Source organism: Lissotriton vulgaris, chromosome 10 (genome assembly GCF_964263255.1).
Source record: "Lissotriton vulgaris chromosome 10, aLisVul1.2, whole genome shotgun sequence".
Lineage (NCBI taxonomy): Eukaryota > Metazoa > Chordata > Amphibia > Caudata > Salamandridae > Lissotriton > Lissotriton vulgaris.
The window spans coordinates 856,846,701-856,864,654 of record NC_141698.1 but is presented as its reverse complement, the minus strand read 5'-3'; the positions used below and the strand labels follow the sequence as shown (position 1 = coordinate 856,864,654).

The window sequence follows — 17,954 nt, the reverse complement described above, 5'->3', positions numbered from 1 at the left end:
AGGATTTTTTTCAATGTTAAATCTCAAAATTCTATTTGGAATAACTTTGGCGCCGGTTGACGAATCTGCCTGAAAAGTTCCTCAAAATGGCCTCTTCGAGCTCCGGTCCTTCCCTGAAAGTTTGGGGGGGATTGGTCAAGCGGGGGCGAGGTAAAAGGGGGGTCCCAAATCGCCTTTTCCCCATGTTAATTTCCATTGGGCGGTCGACCTCACTTTTAGCAAAACGACAAATTCTCCTTAAAGCGGGAAAACTTAATGCTGGTTTAGAAAGGAAAAAACACTTGGGACGCTGTGATCTCGAATCGTAAGAAACAGCTGTCACATACACATAGAACAAAGGCTCAATAGCGCAATGGGAAGTTCCTCGCAGTACAGCCAAAAAACCCCGGACAGACTGACACGGAACGAACAGGTCATTACTCACTAGATTCACGAACGCCGTCTGTTACCTGCGAACTTGTTCTGCCCCTGCCAACCCGACTAACAAACCGATGTCTGAAACGGCGGAACCCATTTGATAACTGACATGATCCAGGTGACCAATCAGGGGCCTTAGGGGAACACACCTCCTCAACTGATAGGCAAGTGTAATCATGACACCGCTAACATGTAAACAAGCACCGAAAACGGAGGTTTTCTCCCGCCAATATTACTAAGTACCAATAACGGGATATACAATAGACAGAATGTTAAAAATGTACCATTCAGGAATTTGTTTATATATCAAATACGTGCCTATGTAAATAAAATAATGAAACAAAGAAATGTACTTTAAAATACCATAGAATTGAGTGAACACGTACAATTGATGGGGTGTAACATATGATTGCCATGGGAACCAATAATTGCCAATTAAGAATGACTATTATGACACATGTGAGAGTTTAAACATGTATAAAAGCGTCATTTTGTTAGTCAGATGTTAGTGAGCAAGGCGGAGGTTGCCGCCGAAACGCGTCTGAGCAGAAGTTGATATGTAATAAAACTCTTGAACTAAGATACACGGAGTCAGCGCCTTCTTGGATGGTGAAGTTTGGTGTGGTATTAATATATATATATATATATATATATATATATATATATATATATATATATATATATATATATATATATATATATTACCTACTGGCGGTCGCCAGTAGGTATAGTTAGGATTTTTTTCAATGTTAAATCTCAAAATTCTATTTGGAATAACTTTGGCGCCGGTTGACGAATCTGCCTGAAAAGTTCCTCAAAATGGCCTCTTCGAGCTCCGGTCCTTCCCTGAAAGTTTGGGGGGGATTGGTCAAGCGGGGGCGAGGTAAAAGGGGGGTCCCAAATCGCCTTTTCCCCATGTTAATTTCCATTGGGCGGTCGACCTCACTTTTAGCCCGAACGGCTGAATGGATTTCCACCAAACTTGGCAAAATTGTAGGGACTGGTAGCCCGATGTACCTTTGCTATGTCTCAAGATATGTGCTCCAGTGGATTTTGAGTAATTTAGGTTAAAAAAAAATATATATATAGGCGCGCCCCGGTACGCGCACCGGGGAGCGCACCGGGCGTGCTACGCGACTTGCGCACGGAAAGCTGATTGGCTCACGGGTGTCTGTAAACATTCGAAACAGTTCAGAGCGGCCGCTATCTTGTGTCTCGGTTAAAGTGATGCATGGCCTCATAAATGAGTCCTTCAGTCTTCTACTCATGCGTCATATTAAATTTATGACGTATTATGTTGGAAGTTCTTTTAGATACGTTAGTATTTCAGACGTATCTGTAAGCGCAATAGTGAAGCATTGCTGGAGTGTGTCACAAAAAAGAAGCTACTCCAGCAATGCATCCTTTCACATGGGGCCAAGCCCCTTGTGAAAGGGCCTGCACGCCTGCTGTGAAACAGGCGTAATATTTGGAAGCAACAGCGTCATAAAAGTGATGCGGTGATATGTCATAGATTTCACTGCGTCACTTCTACGACCCTTTCTTGCGTCAATACGTCCCTTTTGCATACATTACACCTGACGTAGGAATAATGTGGCGCAGGGGCTTACAAAGTGACGCAACTACCTAGATGCGTCACTTTGTAAATATGACTGAATAAGGTGCATTTTTTACAGCAACGGTGCGTCATAAAAAGTGACGCTCTGGTGGTGTTAAAGTGATGCATGGCCTCATAAATGAGTCCATCAGTCTTCTACTCATGCGTCATATTAATTTTATGACGTATTATGTTGGAAGTTCTTACAGATACGTCAGTATTTTAGACGTATCTGTTAGCGCAAAAGTGATGCATTGCTGGAGTGTGTCTCAAAAATGAAGCAACTACAGCAATGTATCCTTTCACATGGGGCCAAGCCCCATGTGAAAGGGCCTGCACGCCTGCTGTGAAACAGGCGTAAGATTTGGACGCAACAGCCTCATAAAAGTGACACAGTGATATCTCATAGATTTCACTACATCACCTCTACGACCCTTTCCTGCGTCAATACGTCCCTTTTGCATACATTACACCTGACGTAGGAATAATGTGGCGCAGGGGCTTACAAAGTGACGCATCTACCTAGATGCGCCACTTTGTAAATATGAATAAATAAGGTGCATTTTTTACTGGACTGATGCGTCACAAAAAGTGACGCTCTGGTGGCGTTAAAGTGACGCATGGCTTCATAAATGAGGCCTTCAGCCTTCAACTCCAGCAATGCATCTTTTCTTACCCTTCCACACCCCCGTTCCTTTTCAACATTTTCTTTGAATATCAACATTCCCCATATTCTTCTTCTCCTTGCTTTCCTTCCCAACACTCACCTTCTTTCAGTCCCCCTACTTCACTTCCTTTCTCCTCTCATTCCTTTCTGTTCTTTCTTACTCATTCTCCTTTCCATTATCAATGCACTCCATTTCACTTACTCTTTTTCATTTTTTAAAGAATATAGCTCTTTGATGAGAATTGGAGGTAGTTCTAAAAAGAACTTTTTGTTTTCTTCTTTTTTCAAAACAGGAACAAAAATAGGGAATGGAAACTGCTCAACAGGAGCAAAAAAAACAAAAAAGATTAGGGGTGGGAAGGGCAGTGATGGTTCTCCAATGCTCAAACCATGAGCTGGACACTTTGCTCCCGATAGGTAAGGAGTTGATTGCAGTATCTACATCTCAGGACACCATGGTTAAAAGCAGGTTGAATATTTGGCACGAGCTCCTGCGATTGCCCCCTCCCAGAAGTAGTTGCTCCTCCGGTGGATGTAGAGGCCCCATCACTGGGAAACTCTTGTGCCAGAGCCCTGACACTTTCCCGGGCAAAATTCTGGGGGTGCTTCCTCTCCACATGCCGGATCATCGTAAAGTTCCCAAATGAGTATTTTTATTTTGGGTCACCCCGTGACAGGACTTGTTTGCAGATCCTGCACTCCACTTTTGGAGCATTCACCTTTTTTTGGTTAGGTGGTATTTTAAAAAATTTCCAAATAAAATGCTCCTTCACCTTTGGTTGAGGAGGCTTTTCATTGATGAATTCAGGTTCTTTATCACTGCTGCATTCTCTGGCAGCCATGGTAAACCAAGAAAGATCCAGGAGCAAAAAACAGGTCTTTCAGTCACAAAAATGAAAGAAGAAGTGAAGGAAAAGGGTGGGGATTTCATTCTTTGTAAAAAAAAATTTAAGCAACCAATGAAAAGTGTTATTTTAAGGTCACATGACTTGACGCGCTGACGCTGCGCGCACCGGAGCGCTTCCGGGTGCGCATACGCGGCGCGAACGTAAGCGCTTCCGGGGCGCATACGGGCGCGAACGTAGGCGCTTCCGGGGCGCATACGCGGCGCGAACGTAGGCGCTTCCGGGGGCGCTTACAATGCGCGCCGAAGTGACGTCTTCATAGTTTTACGGAAATGCTAAATCATTTTCATTTCCTTATAAAAAAAAACTGCTTTTATTTGTATGTTACGAAATGTTTTGCGTTATTATTAACTTTTCATTCACATTTTTTTCACGAACGAAAGTAGCGCTCTGGGTGCGCTTTCCGGAGAGCTTACCGGAGCGCGCACCCAGAGCGCCCCAGGAAAAAATGATTAAAAAAAAACTTAAAATTTAATACTTTCACAAAACAGCAAATTGTAAAAAAAAACATAGGTTAGAAACTCGATATAGAAAGGAATTAGCATTTTAAAAACCTATGAAATTCACTGAAAAAACCATAGGTTTCACACCAGTTATAGTTTGGAATTAGCATTTAAAAAAACTATTAAATTCACTGAAAACACCATAGGTTTCACACCAGTTATAGTTAGCTGGAACTTTTACTGACATAAAACCATTGAAATTCCCACGTTATAGTTAGTTGGACTCACTATAACTTGCGCGCCTGCAATGCACTGCTGATGACGTCACATATTACATCACTCATGACATGGTCAGTGACATCACTCATGACATCACTGATGACACCATCCTTGTGACAGAGTGAGAGACCTCCTTTCAGTGTAATGTAAGCCTTGAAACACATATTCAAAAATAGTATTTAACATTTTCAAAAAAATGGAGATATCCATACCAGTTACAACACACAATTCAGTATTTCCACCATCTATATACACATCCACTCATTCACCAACAGTTCTATATAGTCACTCATACATATACTCACTCATTATATGTAGTGATACACCTATACATCCTGTTACACTTCGACAGTCATCCAAAAGTTACTCACACACATATTCACACATGCAAAAAAACTATTGAACATCCATTTATTTGCATATACAGCAATACACACACTACCACTTTACTTCTAAGAAAACTTACACATACTTACTCTCTTAAACAATCACTTATAGAAACACATACTTATTTAAACAGGAGCTCTTACAATCTCTCACTCTCACATATACTCACTTATATAAATCAATACTCACATATACTAGATTAAAACATATGTTGTTACTGAAAAAGACAATAGTAAGACAGTCGTTTACTCACTAACATACACATATACACACTCATCCATCCATACAGTTTTGTACATATGCTGTCTTCAAAACACATACAAACAGTGAGTCAGTCACCAACCCATACAGCCACTTATACACAAAGTGAAACACTGATACATACATTTCAATATTTAAAATTTACTTGCTAATATATGTATTCACTAAGATACACTTAATAAGGCAGTTAACCAATCAATTCTTATATTAACAAACATCCATTTACACACTTATTTAACCATTTATTCTTCCATCGACCTTTACAAATACATATATAAAACATATATGTTTTTCAGAAAGACACACATTCACTGTATGGTGTCACCAGTGATGTCATGATTGATGTCACTGACCGTGTCATGAGTGATGTAATATGTGACGTCATCAGCAGTGCATTGCAGGCACGCAAGTTATAGTGAGTCCAACTAACTATACCGTGGGAATTTCAATGGTTTTATGTCAGTAAAATTTCCAGCTAACTATAACTGGTGTGAAACCTATGGTTTTTTCAGTGAATTTAATAGGTTTTTTAAATGCTAATTCCTAACTATAACTGGTGTGAAACCTATGGTTTTTTCAGTGAATATATATATATATATATATATATATACAAATAGTTCTCCAGTTTAGGTGAAAAGCAGCTCCTGTTAGAGCACTCTCAACACCAGCGACACTCTAGATCTGCTCACCTCAAATGTCTGTTTTTCTATCAAAGTTTTTAAGCATAGGATTAGCACAGTGCCATCCACGCCGAGATAGAAAAGGACAAAGCATTTTGCCATTTCTACAGCAAGGTCTTCAAGCATAGGACTAGCACAGTGCTGTCCTTGCTGAGCTGTAAAATGACAAAAGCCATTTATGACTCCAGGCACAGTATTACAGCTTTGAATTGGTAAAATACCAACTCAAGCCAACCTGAAATGAGTAAAAGCAACCCCTGACACAGTGTTTTGCTCTAATTAGAGCTCTTCAGAGAGGTGTAGCTTTATCCAGACACAAGGGAGCACCCAGTATAAGTCAAAACAAAACCCTTTCAGGCATAGAGTGATGCATAAATTATGCAAAAAGAAGGAGAGAACTCTGGGTAGTTCTACAGTTTAGGTGGAAAGCAGCTCCTGTTAGAGCACTCTCAACATAAGCGACACTCTAGATCTGCTCACCTCAAATGTCTGTTTTTCTATCAAAGTTTTTAAGCATAGGATTAGCACAGTGCTATCCACGCCGAGATAGAAAAGGACATGGTCTTTTGCCATTTCTACAACAAAGTCTTTAAGTATAGGACTGCCGAGGTGTCACTCATGCTGTCACTCTCACTTTGCTGTCTCTCATACTGTCACTCTCACTCTGCTGTCACTCTCACTCTGCTTTCACTCATGCTGTCACTCTCACTCTACTGTCACTCATGCTGTCACTCTCACTCTGCTGTCGCTGTCACTCTGCTGTCACTCTCACTCTGCTGTCACTCATGCTGTCACTCTCACGCTGCTGTCACTCTCACTCTGCTGTCACTCTCACTCTGCTGTCACTCATGCTGTCACTCTCACTCTGCTGTCTCTCACTCTCACTTTGCTGTCACTCTCACTCTGATGTCACTCTCTGCTGTCACTCTCACACTGCTGTCACTCATGCTGTCACTCTCACTATGCTGTCACTTATGCCGTCACTCTCACTCTGCTGTCACTCATGCTGTCACTCTCACTCTGCTGTCTCTCTCACTCTGCTGTCATTCTCTGCTGTCACTCTCACTCTGCTGTCTCTCACTCTCACTCTGCTGTCACTCTCACTCGTCTATCTATTAAATATTGTTATTTATTCCACAGAATAAAGTATCCCGCGGGCAGCTTAGTTCAGGCACGACTCAGTAGTTAAAATACATTCTTTCGCGCCAATGGCACAGCAGGGGCACTTGGAAATACTGTTTTTTTTGGTTTTAGATTACCATCGTTTTAAGGTGAGACAAGACCCCGCGGAACGAGAAGAACCCAAAGGAACTAGCAACAGAAACGAGGAAACGTATTGGTGGGAATGAAGGTATTGCAAGAAATAGAAACATACGGAAGGGGTAAAAAGAGCAAAAGAGCGCAGTAAGGAAAGAAAAAAGGAAAAATAAATAGAACAATTTGGGAAGCAATAGAAACAAAAAAATTAACGGATATATGAAATGAAGAAAATTTGTGCCCATGAATTATCTGTGGTGAGCATCTTAGAGGACAGCTCCCTTGGAAATAACACCCACGCACTGCGTGGAATTTCCAAGTCCATTTTCAATTCCCCTCGAAAAAGGGCTCGCTGCGCGACTCTGCTGCCCAGTGTACGGCAGGCCCGAGCCCTAATAACTTGTAACCCATAGTAATAATAACAAATGCACACTTGCAATACACATTGTTGTCATCAATTAAGTCATTTCAGATGTTGCAGTGATGTTATTAACAATGGCATAGAAAATGTCATGAGTGAGGGAATATGGAAAGTAATTGAAATTCATACCTACATCAATTTAATCTGTGTTTTTTCAGTGAATCTTAACGTAAAGTAGGACCTCCATTGCAGTGCAGATATATTTACAATTCCTAACTACAACGTCAACCTAACTTTCGTTTTTTTCAGTGAATTGCAGTGTTTTTCAATGTGAAGTAATATGTCCATAGCTGTGCACAGTTGGCACAGGGACCCCCTACTGGCGCCCAATATTCCGTAGGCCCTGTACCTCCTGCTTCGTCTACGGCCAGGCCCTGCGCCCAAACCCCCACTGGTGCATATGGCTGACTAAATGATTCTACAATATAAAGGGTGTAATTTTAAGTAAGGCAAACTTACTGACTTTGTCAAATGGTCAGCACAACAAAATATAAAAGGTGGACCTATTGGCTTTATGAAGGTGGCCGCACATTACCATATATAAAGCAGACCTACTACTATCTTTATCAAAATGTCTGCAATAGTACTAATCAAGTATACATTATATAAATTCACACAATACAAAGTTTAATAAAAAGGGATTGTCATTGTTATATTCAAATGAAGTCTTATTAAAAAAATACACGTAAAACGTGTCTTCAAATTTTTCTTCTAACACTTTTCAGGCCATAAAGTGCAGCCACAAAACCCACCTTAAGGGGCCCTGCACTCTAGCTGAAAGCAAACAGCTCCAGCTCGTAGTGCTTTAAAAAATATGAAAATATTTGGTTTCAATGACCCCTGAGCTTACTTTCTTTTTTTATGTTGCTGGGGAGCAGCTGCGCTACGAAATAGTTGGTGGTGCCCCTGCCCCTTCTAAAAACTCTATTTAAAAAAAGGTCTAGAGCATTATTGGGTGCTTCTTGCTAAAAGCAGTGAATCATAATCTGTGGCTCAGACTGCTCAATTATTATGCCTCCCTTCCTGGCCTTTGCAACCCCTCCAACTCCCTGCAAGTGACCCCATTCTATGGGGCCATGCAGGAGCCAGACACCTTTAAAAAAATGTAAGCAGTGCGTTGCCCCAAGGTTACTCCACATCATTTTGATTTTGGGCCCATTTGGGGAGCCCAATGGCCCTTGCAGCCGTGTCAGCTCCCCAGCAAACATCCATTTGGGGTGCAGCAGAAGCCGGCATTGCTCCCACTCGAAGGAGGCATGGTTTCTTTCTGCTGCTACCAGGTGGGAGCAATTCTCTGTCTCCCTGCCTGCAAGAGCACAGAGGTTTCATGGCAGGGCATGGAGATTAGGTCCTGCATCCAACCCTGCTGTGCAAGGCCAAATGTGCAGGGCAGAAACCATGGGCCAGTAACTAATGTCACTGCCCCAATGAGAATTTGGAGGCGCTCGTAATGAAGGCCTTAGGGGCTTGAGCTGCTGCCGAGTCCAGAGCAGGTAGGCTCTATCCTTTCTTCAGTTCCAAAATGAGCGGCACACACATTTCTTGAAACAGTTCCTAGTTGAACTGTAACCACTCATTACTGATCTCAGTATGAAGAGAATGTCCTCATACCTCTTAAGTATTAATGCTGCTTTATTCCTTCCTGGGGCTGCCCTACAGTCTAAAACTGGCTCACTCGCCACCTCCATTTTCCCTCTATTCCCCTTCTCTCTTCTACCTCTCTCTCTCTCCCAAATTCTTATTCCAAACCCTTTTTCTTGAAGAGCGCTTCACTGCTTTCTGGCTAGGTTTATATACCACCATTCATAATACACAAAGTGGAGATTATATGTTCCAAATTACCTTGTCATTTGTTCCTGCAGTGTCTCAGTCACGTTGAGAAAGTCTATAGAAAAGAAAAGAAACAGGTTCAAATATAATCATGTATAACCAACAGCAGTTTGTTAAACATTTAAAAACCATGTTAGTTTTGTTGCATTTAGACACCTGAAAAACATATGCAGTCATTTTGATCACGTTTGTTGCAAGTTTAAAGGAAGAAGTGCGAGAGAATCCAAAAACTGTAAACTGACTGATATATTTAAAATTAAGTAAAATATTTGTTTTAAATATGTTTTGATTTATTTGAGAGTTTATGTCACCCGAGGGTATCAGAGTGACGTACAGTAAAGAACAGTATTGCACCTATAGAAGTAGTTACATAGATTCTAAAGTGACATACCATGATATGTACATGGTCCCAGCCGCGTAGCTAGGGGGGGGCGGGGGGGGCGGTCCGCCCCAGGCGGCACCTTTTCTGAGGCGGCTGAGGCGGCCGGCACTCTCACTGACTGACTGGAGAGGAGAGGCCCGGCCGAGGCCCGTGAGCTGTCAGCTCAGCTGTTGTGACTAGGGCGGCGCGCCGTGGGCCCTGCTCAGCTGAGCCTAGTTTACTACAGGACATGACAATGACCAGCAATGACATAATATATCGAACCTGCTGCTTCCCCATGTCAAATGCTATGCAACAGCTGAGCTCTGGCTATGCCGCCGCATCTCTCAGCAGACGTCGTCGCTCAGTCCGAGTTGAGAAGGTGCACAACTGCACAATTATTTACAAACAGACCAGGTGTGCTCACCGACCGCCAGTACCAGGCAGGACACTTGACCCATGGCAGGGCCGGCCGTCGTGCGGTGTTGTGACGAACGGTGAAACCTGACCCGTCAGTTAGTAAATCAGACACCAGCCATCCCATCTCCGATCTCCCACCCATTCTGATAAGCACACACACCAATGACACCATGCATAATGTATTTAATTATAAATATGTTGTTTGCGCAATGCGACTCTTTGGTTCCACTTCCGATTCGAACTTGAAGCAGAACCCTGCAATTGATTATTGGCGGCCTATGCCTTGTTGCTCGCGTCCATTTTTAGCAACACAACTAAGCTTTAATTTGTTGTGAGTGCTCAGGTGATTATGTTTACTCTTGCGCATCGATTTGCTGCCTGTTTATCTCACTCCACAGACGAAGTTACAACGGCAATCTTAGAATGAAGGGGTCATCAAAAGGGAGTCCTGGAAAGCGCCGCTACATAGATCCTGGGGAGGAAAGATAATATGGCTTCAAATAAATTCAAACACCCGCATAATCATACACAAAAAAAGAATATAAATGCTTCTTCCTTTCACTTTCTAATTTCGACTTTTTTTGAGGTAATTCACTGTACTGCTCCCTCACGGCCATCTTTAAGCACCTGATCAAGACGTCATCATCAACTCTCAGGGCGGGCCCCCGGGCCCCGGCCGGGCCCCACCACCTCCCTCCCTCCCAGCCTCGCTCACAGGGCCGTCAATCAGGTAGCGTGCGCGGTGCGCACAGCCGCAACCAATGATGACGGCCCTGTAACATTTTGGGCCAGCCCTCGCTCTCGCCGCTGCACTGGTGATGCGTTACGCGCTGCGCACTCACCGCCGGCCCCTCCCGTGGTGTCGAGGTCCGGGAGTCAGTGTGGAGACCACCACCATTCTTCGAATCTTGCCGTAAGTTTAACCGGTGTTGAGGTCCGGGAGTCAGTGTGGAGACTGAGAGACCACCACCATTCTTCGAATCTTGCCGTAAGTTTGTTTAACCTTTGACTTGCCTGCCTGCCCTGGCCCTGCTGCAGCTGCCCTGTTGCTACACAGTACTCACTGTCTCTCGTCTGTGGGCTGTGGCTGTGGGGCGGGGGGCATCTCTGCAATGCATAGGTTTATTTCTCTATTATGGCAATACCAATCGTCGGGAGATTTACAACTGCCTTGTGAATTGCCCCATAGTATCCAGATCGAATTTCGATGGGGAAATGGAGGGCTAATGCTTTTTGCACCAGTTGGAACAAACCTCTACAGGGAACTGTAGAAGCCCGGTAGAGTAGAGTTTATGATAGTGCGTGATTTAAAATGTATTGATCGGAAAAAAATCCACTTTTAAATTAGATAAACAAGCAATTAACACGGTCGTTTGTCAATGTAGCAGTGTCAAATTTGGTAGCATTTATTCTTTCATCCGTGCTACATGCTCAGTGTTCGGCACTCTGCTCGACAGACACACAAGTCGACCAGCCCTGCAGACAGTGCACACGACTAGAATTGATTGAGGTGAGCACTGTGAGAGTCGGATCGATTCGGAGTCGAGTCCAGTCAGGGGGGCACGGCAGACACAGACATACCACCAGGGTGGTGGTGGGGCTATGATGCATAGCTGCTGGCCAAGGTTTCAAATCGCTACCTATGCTGTGCGTAACGACATCTGACTTCATAATTTCAGTAATGAGTGGCATTTCAACTACTATGAGTGACACACTGTCTTGCAAGCCATACAGTGAAGACGAGGGAAACTTATAAATATTTCATTTGAAATTAGACTCACTTGAGCACAGGCAAGCATAGAGAAACACTCTGAGAAGATCTTAAAACTGCAGCTGGTGCAAATGCCCAAGATGGCTGACTCACTCACAGGCCCTTAGGTGAGTGAAATGGGCTGGGACTGCCAGATAGTCATCTAGTCCCATTTAGTGTATTGGACTGGCACTACTAAAGCGTGTGGCAGTGCAATACAATACTCGACCTTCACAAAGGCGCTTTTTGTTTAGCACCAGAGCTGCTTTCCTTTGAGTGCCACGCACAAATTGCTGCATTTACAAGATAACAGGGTCAGGGACTGACCAGGGTACTGGGACAATTGGTGTGAATTTAGCCCTGGCCATAGGGCAATGCACAGCAGGGACCGTTGGAACACTCCAGGAATTAGCTCCCATGAAACTGGTCATGCCTTTGGTTGGGAGAAAGATGAGACATAAAAGGACAAGGGAGGGAGGAATGTAAAGTGAGGTGACAGGTGAAGTTAGGAATGTGGCTTTTTCAGATAAAAATGCAAGATAGTAGCTGAGTTCTGAAATTATTTATGGACTTGTAAATTGCATTTTAACACAAATGTGTACTTTCAAAAATCTGGTGCATTTCTTCTTAACACGTGTTTTTGGATTATATATATATATATATATATATATGTGTAGGGACCAGTATATATATGTAGGGACCAGTGAAAAAATTTAAGACTTGTGTGGAGATTGTAAGCGAGAGATGGGAGTAAGAGAGGCAGAGCCAGCGAGAGAAGGATAGAGGCTGGGTAAAGATGAGGCAAGTGGAGAGGAGGAGGACATTTGGATGTAAAGGCACGGAACCAGCAAGAGACATGATGAGCCTGGTCATAGGGAAAAGGGCAGTGGCAGTGCTTTAAATGTACCAGTACTCACAGGTACATGAACGCATTTCATGTGTTTGATATGTGCTGCAACTGGTACAGAATCCAATATGCACCGTAAACATCTCAATGCCCAATAGATTCCCCATGTTAGACTAATGTTCTGATTTGTTACCTTTGCCTCAAATTGTAAAGCACTCTGACATCCTTCGGGTTCAAGTTCGCGCTATATAAAACTTTATAAATAAACTAAATGTAACTTTCATGATCGAGGTAACTGTTAGCAGCAATACTACGTGTCTCTCCTCGGAGACTGACATCTTTCAAGTGCTCACCGTCCTTTTTCCCCAGCACCTCCCCCAAGGGGCGGCAATCTGAGGGGTAGCCCCGGGCGCCACAAGCTCTAGCTACGCCCCTGCATGGTCCATCATCATAGAAGAACAAGTTACTTATCTTCAGCAAAGCTCTTTCTTGTAGAGACTATCTAGCTGCAGATTCCTTTTTTTTTTTCGGAGAATTTTATTGAACATTTTCAACAACAAATGAGCAAGGGAGGAACGAAGAACAGAACAATACAAAAGTTGCATGTTGAAGAGCCAAAGACTGGTATAGAGGAGCCAGGTTGGTAGGCTGGTGCAGAATAATCATAATCATATTTCAGAACCAAGACGGGACGCATCAAATTAAGACAGTATAAAATACAGCACTCTATAAATTACCAGACAGTGAAGTAGGGAGATAGTAAGTTGAAGAAAAATAAGAACCAGTAGGTGGATGAGTAAGTTGATATATAGAGAAGAGCAGCTCAGCTAGAGAACAAAGTACATAGTTACAGATATATTGCAGTATATATTTCATTGCGGGTCAGCCAGACAGAGCAGAGATCGGGGACTTGGAGTCAGGCATTATTGAGGAGAACATAGCTTGCTTGTTCAGGGCAATCACAGACCTGAGACGATGATCATCAAGGTATAGAAAGGACAACTCTGACATTAGGGCTTCAAGGAGATCTGGTGGTAGCAAAGTATTTGTCAAGGGATTTTTCAGACAGAGGTTTTACACACTATCCATGGGAAGCCTCGGAGGGGAGCGCTGTCTGCGTCTCTCAGGAGGAAGACCCCGTTTAACCAGAAGCAAAAAGTGGTGGCTGCTGTGTTTTTCCAGTTAGGGACTACTGTTTTACAGGCAGTGGTTAGAAGGATATCGAGCAGGAGGCTATCGCTAGGGGAATTGTTTTTGGGGTCAAGGAATCCATTGATTAGGGATAGGAAATTCTTTCTGCCTGGGCCCCACATAGGGTGTGAATGAAATTGAATACAGAATCTCAAAATGGAGATACCGCAATGCAGTAAAAGAGAAAGTGCAGGAGGTCACCTGTCAGATTGTTACAATTCCAGCAAGATGGGTTATCCCTGAGGGAGAGCTTGTTGAGTTGGGCCAGAGACCAAAAAGTCATGTGTAGTAGGCAGAATAGGGAGAGGGAGGGAAACATTATGTAAGAGACAACTGCCTGCCATTTTAGGTGCCAGGTTTCAAGATTGACAGACTCAGAGGGTCCAATTTGCCTGAAGTCTCAAGGAAAGGTTAGTAGATTTCGGTTTAAAGAGGTGATCGAACTTGGAAGCTTGGTGACCAGACTTATTAAAGGTCAAGATGGATTTGAAAAGAGAGGGCTCACTTTATGGGAGACTGAGTTTGGATAGACAGACTTTAAGTTTAAGGAAGTCATAAAGATCTAAGTACAGTAGGTTGAAGTGAGTTATTAATTCCCTAAAAGAGAGTGGGGAATGTGGAAATCCAAGATCTTTCAAGAAATGAATACCCTTAGAGGCCCAGTGCGTGTCACGTCCCGGTGCTGACGACCGCTGACCACTCTTCGGAAGGGCTGAAATGAAGGGAATTCTGGCAGAGGGTCGTCTCCATCTACCAGAGGTTGCAAGCGGGCTAGCGGAACAGAGAACCCGGCTGTTTCTTCGCCCCGTAGATAAGAGGAACTACAGTACCCAGAAGCCTGTGCGTCGCGTCGCATGCACACAGGAAATGACGCTGGCTATGGAAGCGGCACTGAAGGAGGAAACACAGCAGATTATCCTGTGAGGGTTGGCTGTGCCAGGACAGAGGAATCCAGACTTCTTGTAGTACCCGATGGGGTAAAGGTGTCTCAGACACCGCCATTCCAATTTCCTATCACTCTGAGCTTGGTGGCTGACACGCCGCCTTTGTGATTTACTAACAAATCGTCAGTCCGTTTCATTATTCAGGAACCAGCTCTTGTTTCAGGCTGGTGTAAGGTCAAAGTATTTGTTTGTCTAGAGAAATTATCAACAGCAGATACTTGACACTCCATATATACCAGGTGGTATATTGTCTACTCATCAAAGGCTATAAACGTACTTTAAAAGATTTACAGCCTACAATACCTGTTTGTACGATGTTATGTACATGCATTTAATTTGGAAAGGTATCCAGGTTGCTCAGCTAACAGTCATATGTATGTTGAATGTTCTGTGTTTTTCGTTCGTCTTCTAGCAGGGGGACAGTGAGAGGTTGCTGAATTAAGCCTTGTTCTTCCTCCCTTGTGAAGCTCAAACACACTCCACTATTGGTGAGTACTATCACTTTCAAACAGAAGCGTTTCTGGTTTAGAGGTATTTACTAGACATTGCATAATCTTATGTTTCTATTTGCAGTTACTAATGACTGAGTGTTGGGATCTCCTTTGAGTCTCATTAGAATCTCTCTACGTCCATGTTCCCTGTGTGGAACACAGAACGTGGGGAGTCTGGCAGTTGCTGGCTGGGAGCTGTCAGGAATGGTCACAAATAAATGAGGTACCAACTTACTTGTGGTCTGATCCTCTTTTCATTGGCAACGAGTTGGCCAGTCCTGCTCTCCTGTTCCTGCGTCGATTCCTGGTGATCCTGGCGCCCTTCCTGCTGTGCCCCGACTTTATTTTCTTCTGGATCACGTTCGATGCTGTTTGCCTGTTGGCGATTCCTCTTGGCAACCCCGTAGAGCCTGCAGTGCCACTTCTGCGTTCCTGATTGCCTTCCTTCATTCTGCTGTGGTGCTAGGAGCCGGTTCGGGCTCCTTGACGTACTTTTCGGTCCACGTGCTGTGTCCACGCGCTGTTGGGGCACTTTGTATGTACGCGCGCTGCAGCCGTTCCAAAGGAGCCTTCTTCCGTGAGGTCGCAGCGTCACGCAGCCTTGCCTGTCCCTGCCTTACCTGCCGCACATAACGCGAGGACGTTGCATGTGGCCATTTTGAAAACACGCGCTGGCAAGTTTACGTTGTCATAACAACGCTACGCATCGGACTTTAACGCTGATGCGCACAGCTCAATTCTTCAATGCGTTCAGCTCTTTGCATTGTCTCCTTCGCTGATTTGCAAAGCAGTTCAGTTTAATTCCTTAGTTTTGGTGCGCTCACGGCACAGCTACTCATGTTAATTTAAGCATGTTGATCTTAACGCTGATGCACACAGCTTTATTTTGTTTGTTTCGCTGATGCGCACAGCAGTACAGTTAATTCATGAGTGTAGATGCACTCACGGCATAGTAATTCAGTTTAATTTATGGATGTTGGGTACTCTATGCATCATAATTTTACGCTGATGAGCACAGCTTATTTTTTTTTTTTTTAATGAGCTCAGCTTCTAAGTTTACTTACTCCGCTGATGCACACAGCAATTGGATTATACTTGTGAACGTAGATCCACTCAGTTTGTGAACAGCCTTCAACAATAGTGTATTTTAATCTTCAACAGAGTGGGGAGCAACTCACCCACGTGTTGTATGTTTATGGATCATATAGCGGCCCCTCCACCATTTTTTCTGTCTCCTGGTTCTCCTCCCATGTTATGGCAACAGTGGAAGGACACCTTCGAAAGCTATTTAGAGGCCATTGACAGTGACAAGTTTACCACTAAAATGAAACAAGCATTTACAATGCAATAGGTCTCGTAGCATTAAAGTTTGAGTTATTGGCATTGTGTATGACAGTGCCAATAGTTATAACTTTTGCAAATGTGACACCTATAGCATTTGTAATGCAATATGTGTTGTATTTACGTGACTTCGATGTATTGATATCACAAATAACAATGGCTTTCATTTTTTAAAAATAATTAATACTTAAATAAAAGTTATTGTAATTGAGTCGGTGGAAGGGCTGAAGTGGGTGGGGCAGCAAGTTGAAGTGGAGAGAAAGGAGGGTGAAGTCGGGAGAGAGGAAGGTGAGACAGAGAAAAAAGGGTGAGGTGTGGAGAGTAGAAAAGATAAAGCCCATAGGAACCAGGCCTGGGTACAGGGAGGTGCATCCTACATGAGGGACTTCGAGAGAGTGACTGGCTTTTGAACATAAAAATCTCTGCATCTACCTGGAATCACCTAATCCAGGCACTACTTTGATAGGGAGATAGTGCTCCTAAACTTACCTGAAAGAGTACTAGGCCATGGGTTCCTGCAACAGTCCAGGTTGGGGGGCACCACTCTTCCCAATACATCATTTCGGACACAGCTGTGACGTGTACTGCCTAAACTCCATCTTCTAGTCTGACGTCCAGTCTAGGATCACTAGCCGTTATTCGTTTATTCGGCCAAATGGGGTTCTGTCTGCTGTTCCTTTGGATTTGGGTGTTGTTAGAATTAGTCTGTCCAACATTGCCCTGGTTTTTCATTCTGTCCACTAGCATAACACATTGCACAGCTCATTGCCTAGTGTTGGACTACCTCATCCTGTCGGGCGCCACCAGGCACGCCAGTGCGGCCCTTCTGGTATTTATTCACACCTGTGGAAGTAGACGAGGCAGAGACTGGTGCCCACACTTGTTTCCTAGGAACACAGGAATATAGCAAACACTGTGCCCCAACCAGTGCTCTAATTTGGTCGGACCAGGTCAGGCCCGGTAAAAGTAAGAAATTGGACTTTAAACTGGATCCTTATGACTCCCTCTATTTCTGTCATTCGCGGCTGGAAAAAAAACCCTACACCTTCCTGCCTGTTAACATGCTAGTACTGCAACACATTGTTACCAGACGTCCCCTGTGTGACAGATACTAGTGACGGGTGGCTACTGTGGTTTACCATTGGTGTTTCAGTGCCTCATTTGTTATTTCATTTTAACTGAGTACATAAAGTATTACCACCTAGTGTCCATTCACTTTTTAAAGTTTTTTATTGGTTATGGCCTAGATAAAGCTGCTATATAAAATGTTAAATAACACAACCTGCTGATTTGTAATATGCTTTGTCCAGTGAGGCCTCATTTATGATTTTGTCAATTGCGGATGCTGTTTTATGAAATATTTACATAGCCCACGCCTCGTGTAAAAGTTTCTCAATCCACACCAGTTTAAGAGTCCCACCATCTTTTTCATCCCACTTAAAAAGCACTGGTCCCCGACTTATCT

At 43.6% G+C, this 17,954-nt stretch overlaps 1 protein-coding gene across 2 annotated transcripts in view; it reads right to left on the bottom strand.

Annotated features, from left to right (window-relative positions):
* LOC147688904 (ATP-dependent translocase ABCB1-like) overlaps positions 1-17,954 on the bottom strand; it is a 509,764-nt gene that overhangs the window by 376,681 nt on the left and 115,129 nt on the right. For both annotated transcript variants that reach the window (XM_086941799.1, XM_086941800.1), the window contains exon 5: positions 9,157-9,199. In XM_086941799.1, coding sequence (XP_086797925.1) covers positions 9,157-9,199 — 43 coding nt within the window. The remainder of the gene's footprint in view (positions 1-9,156; positions 9,200-17,954) is intronic.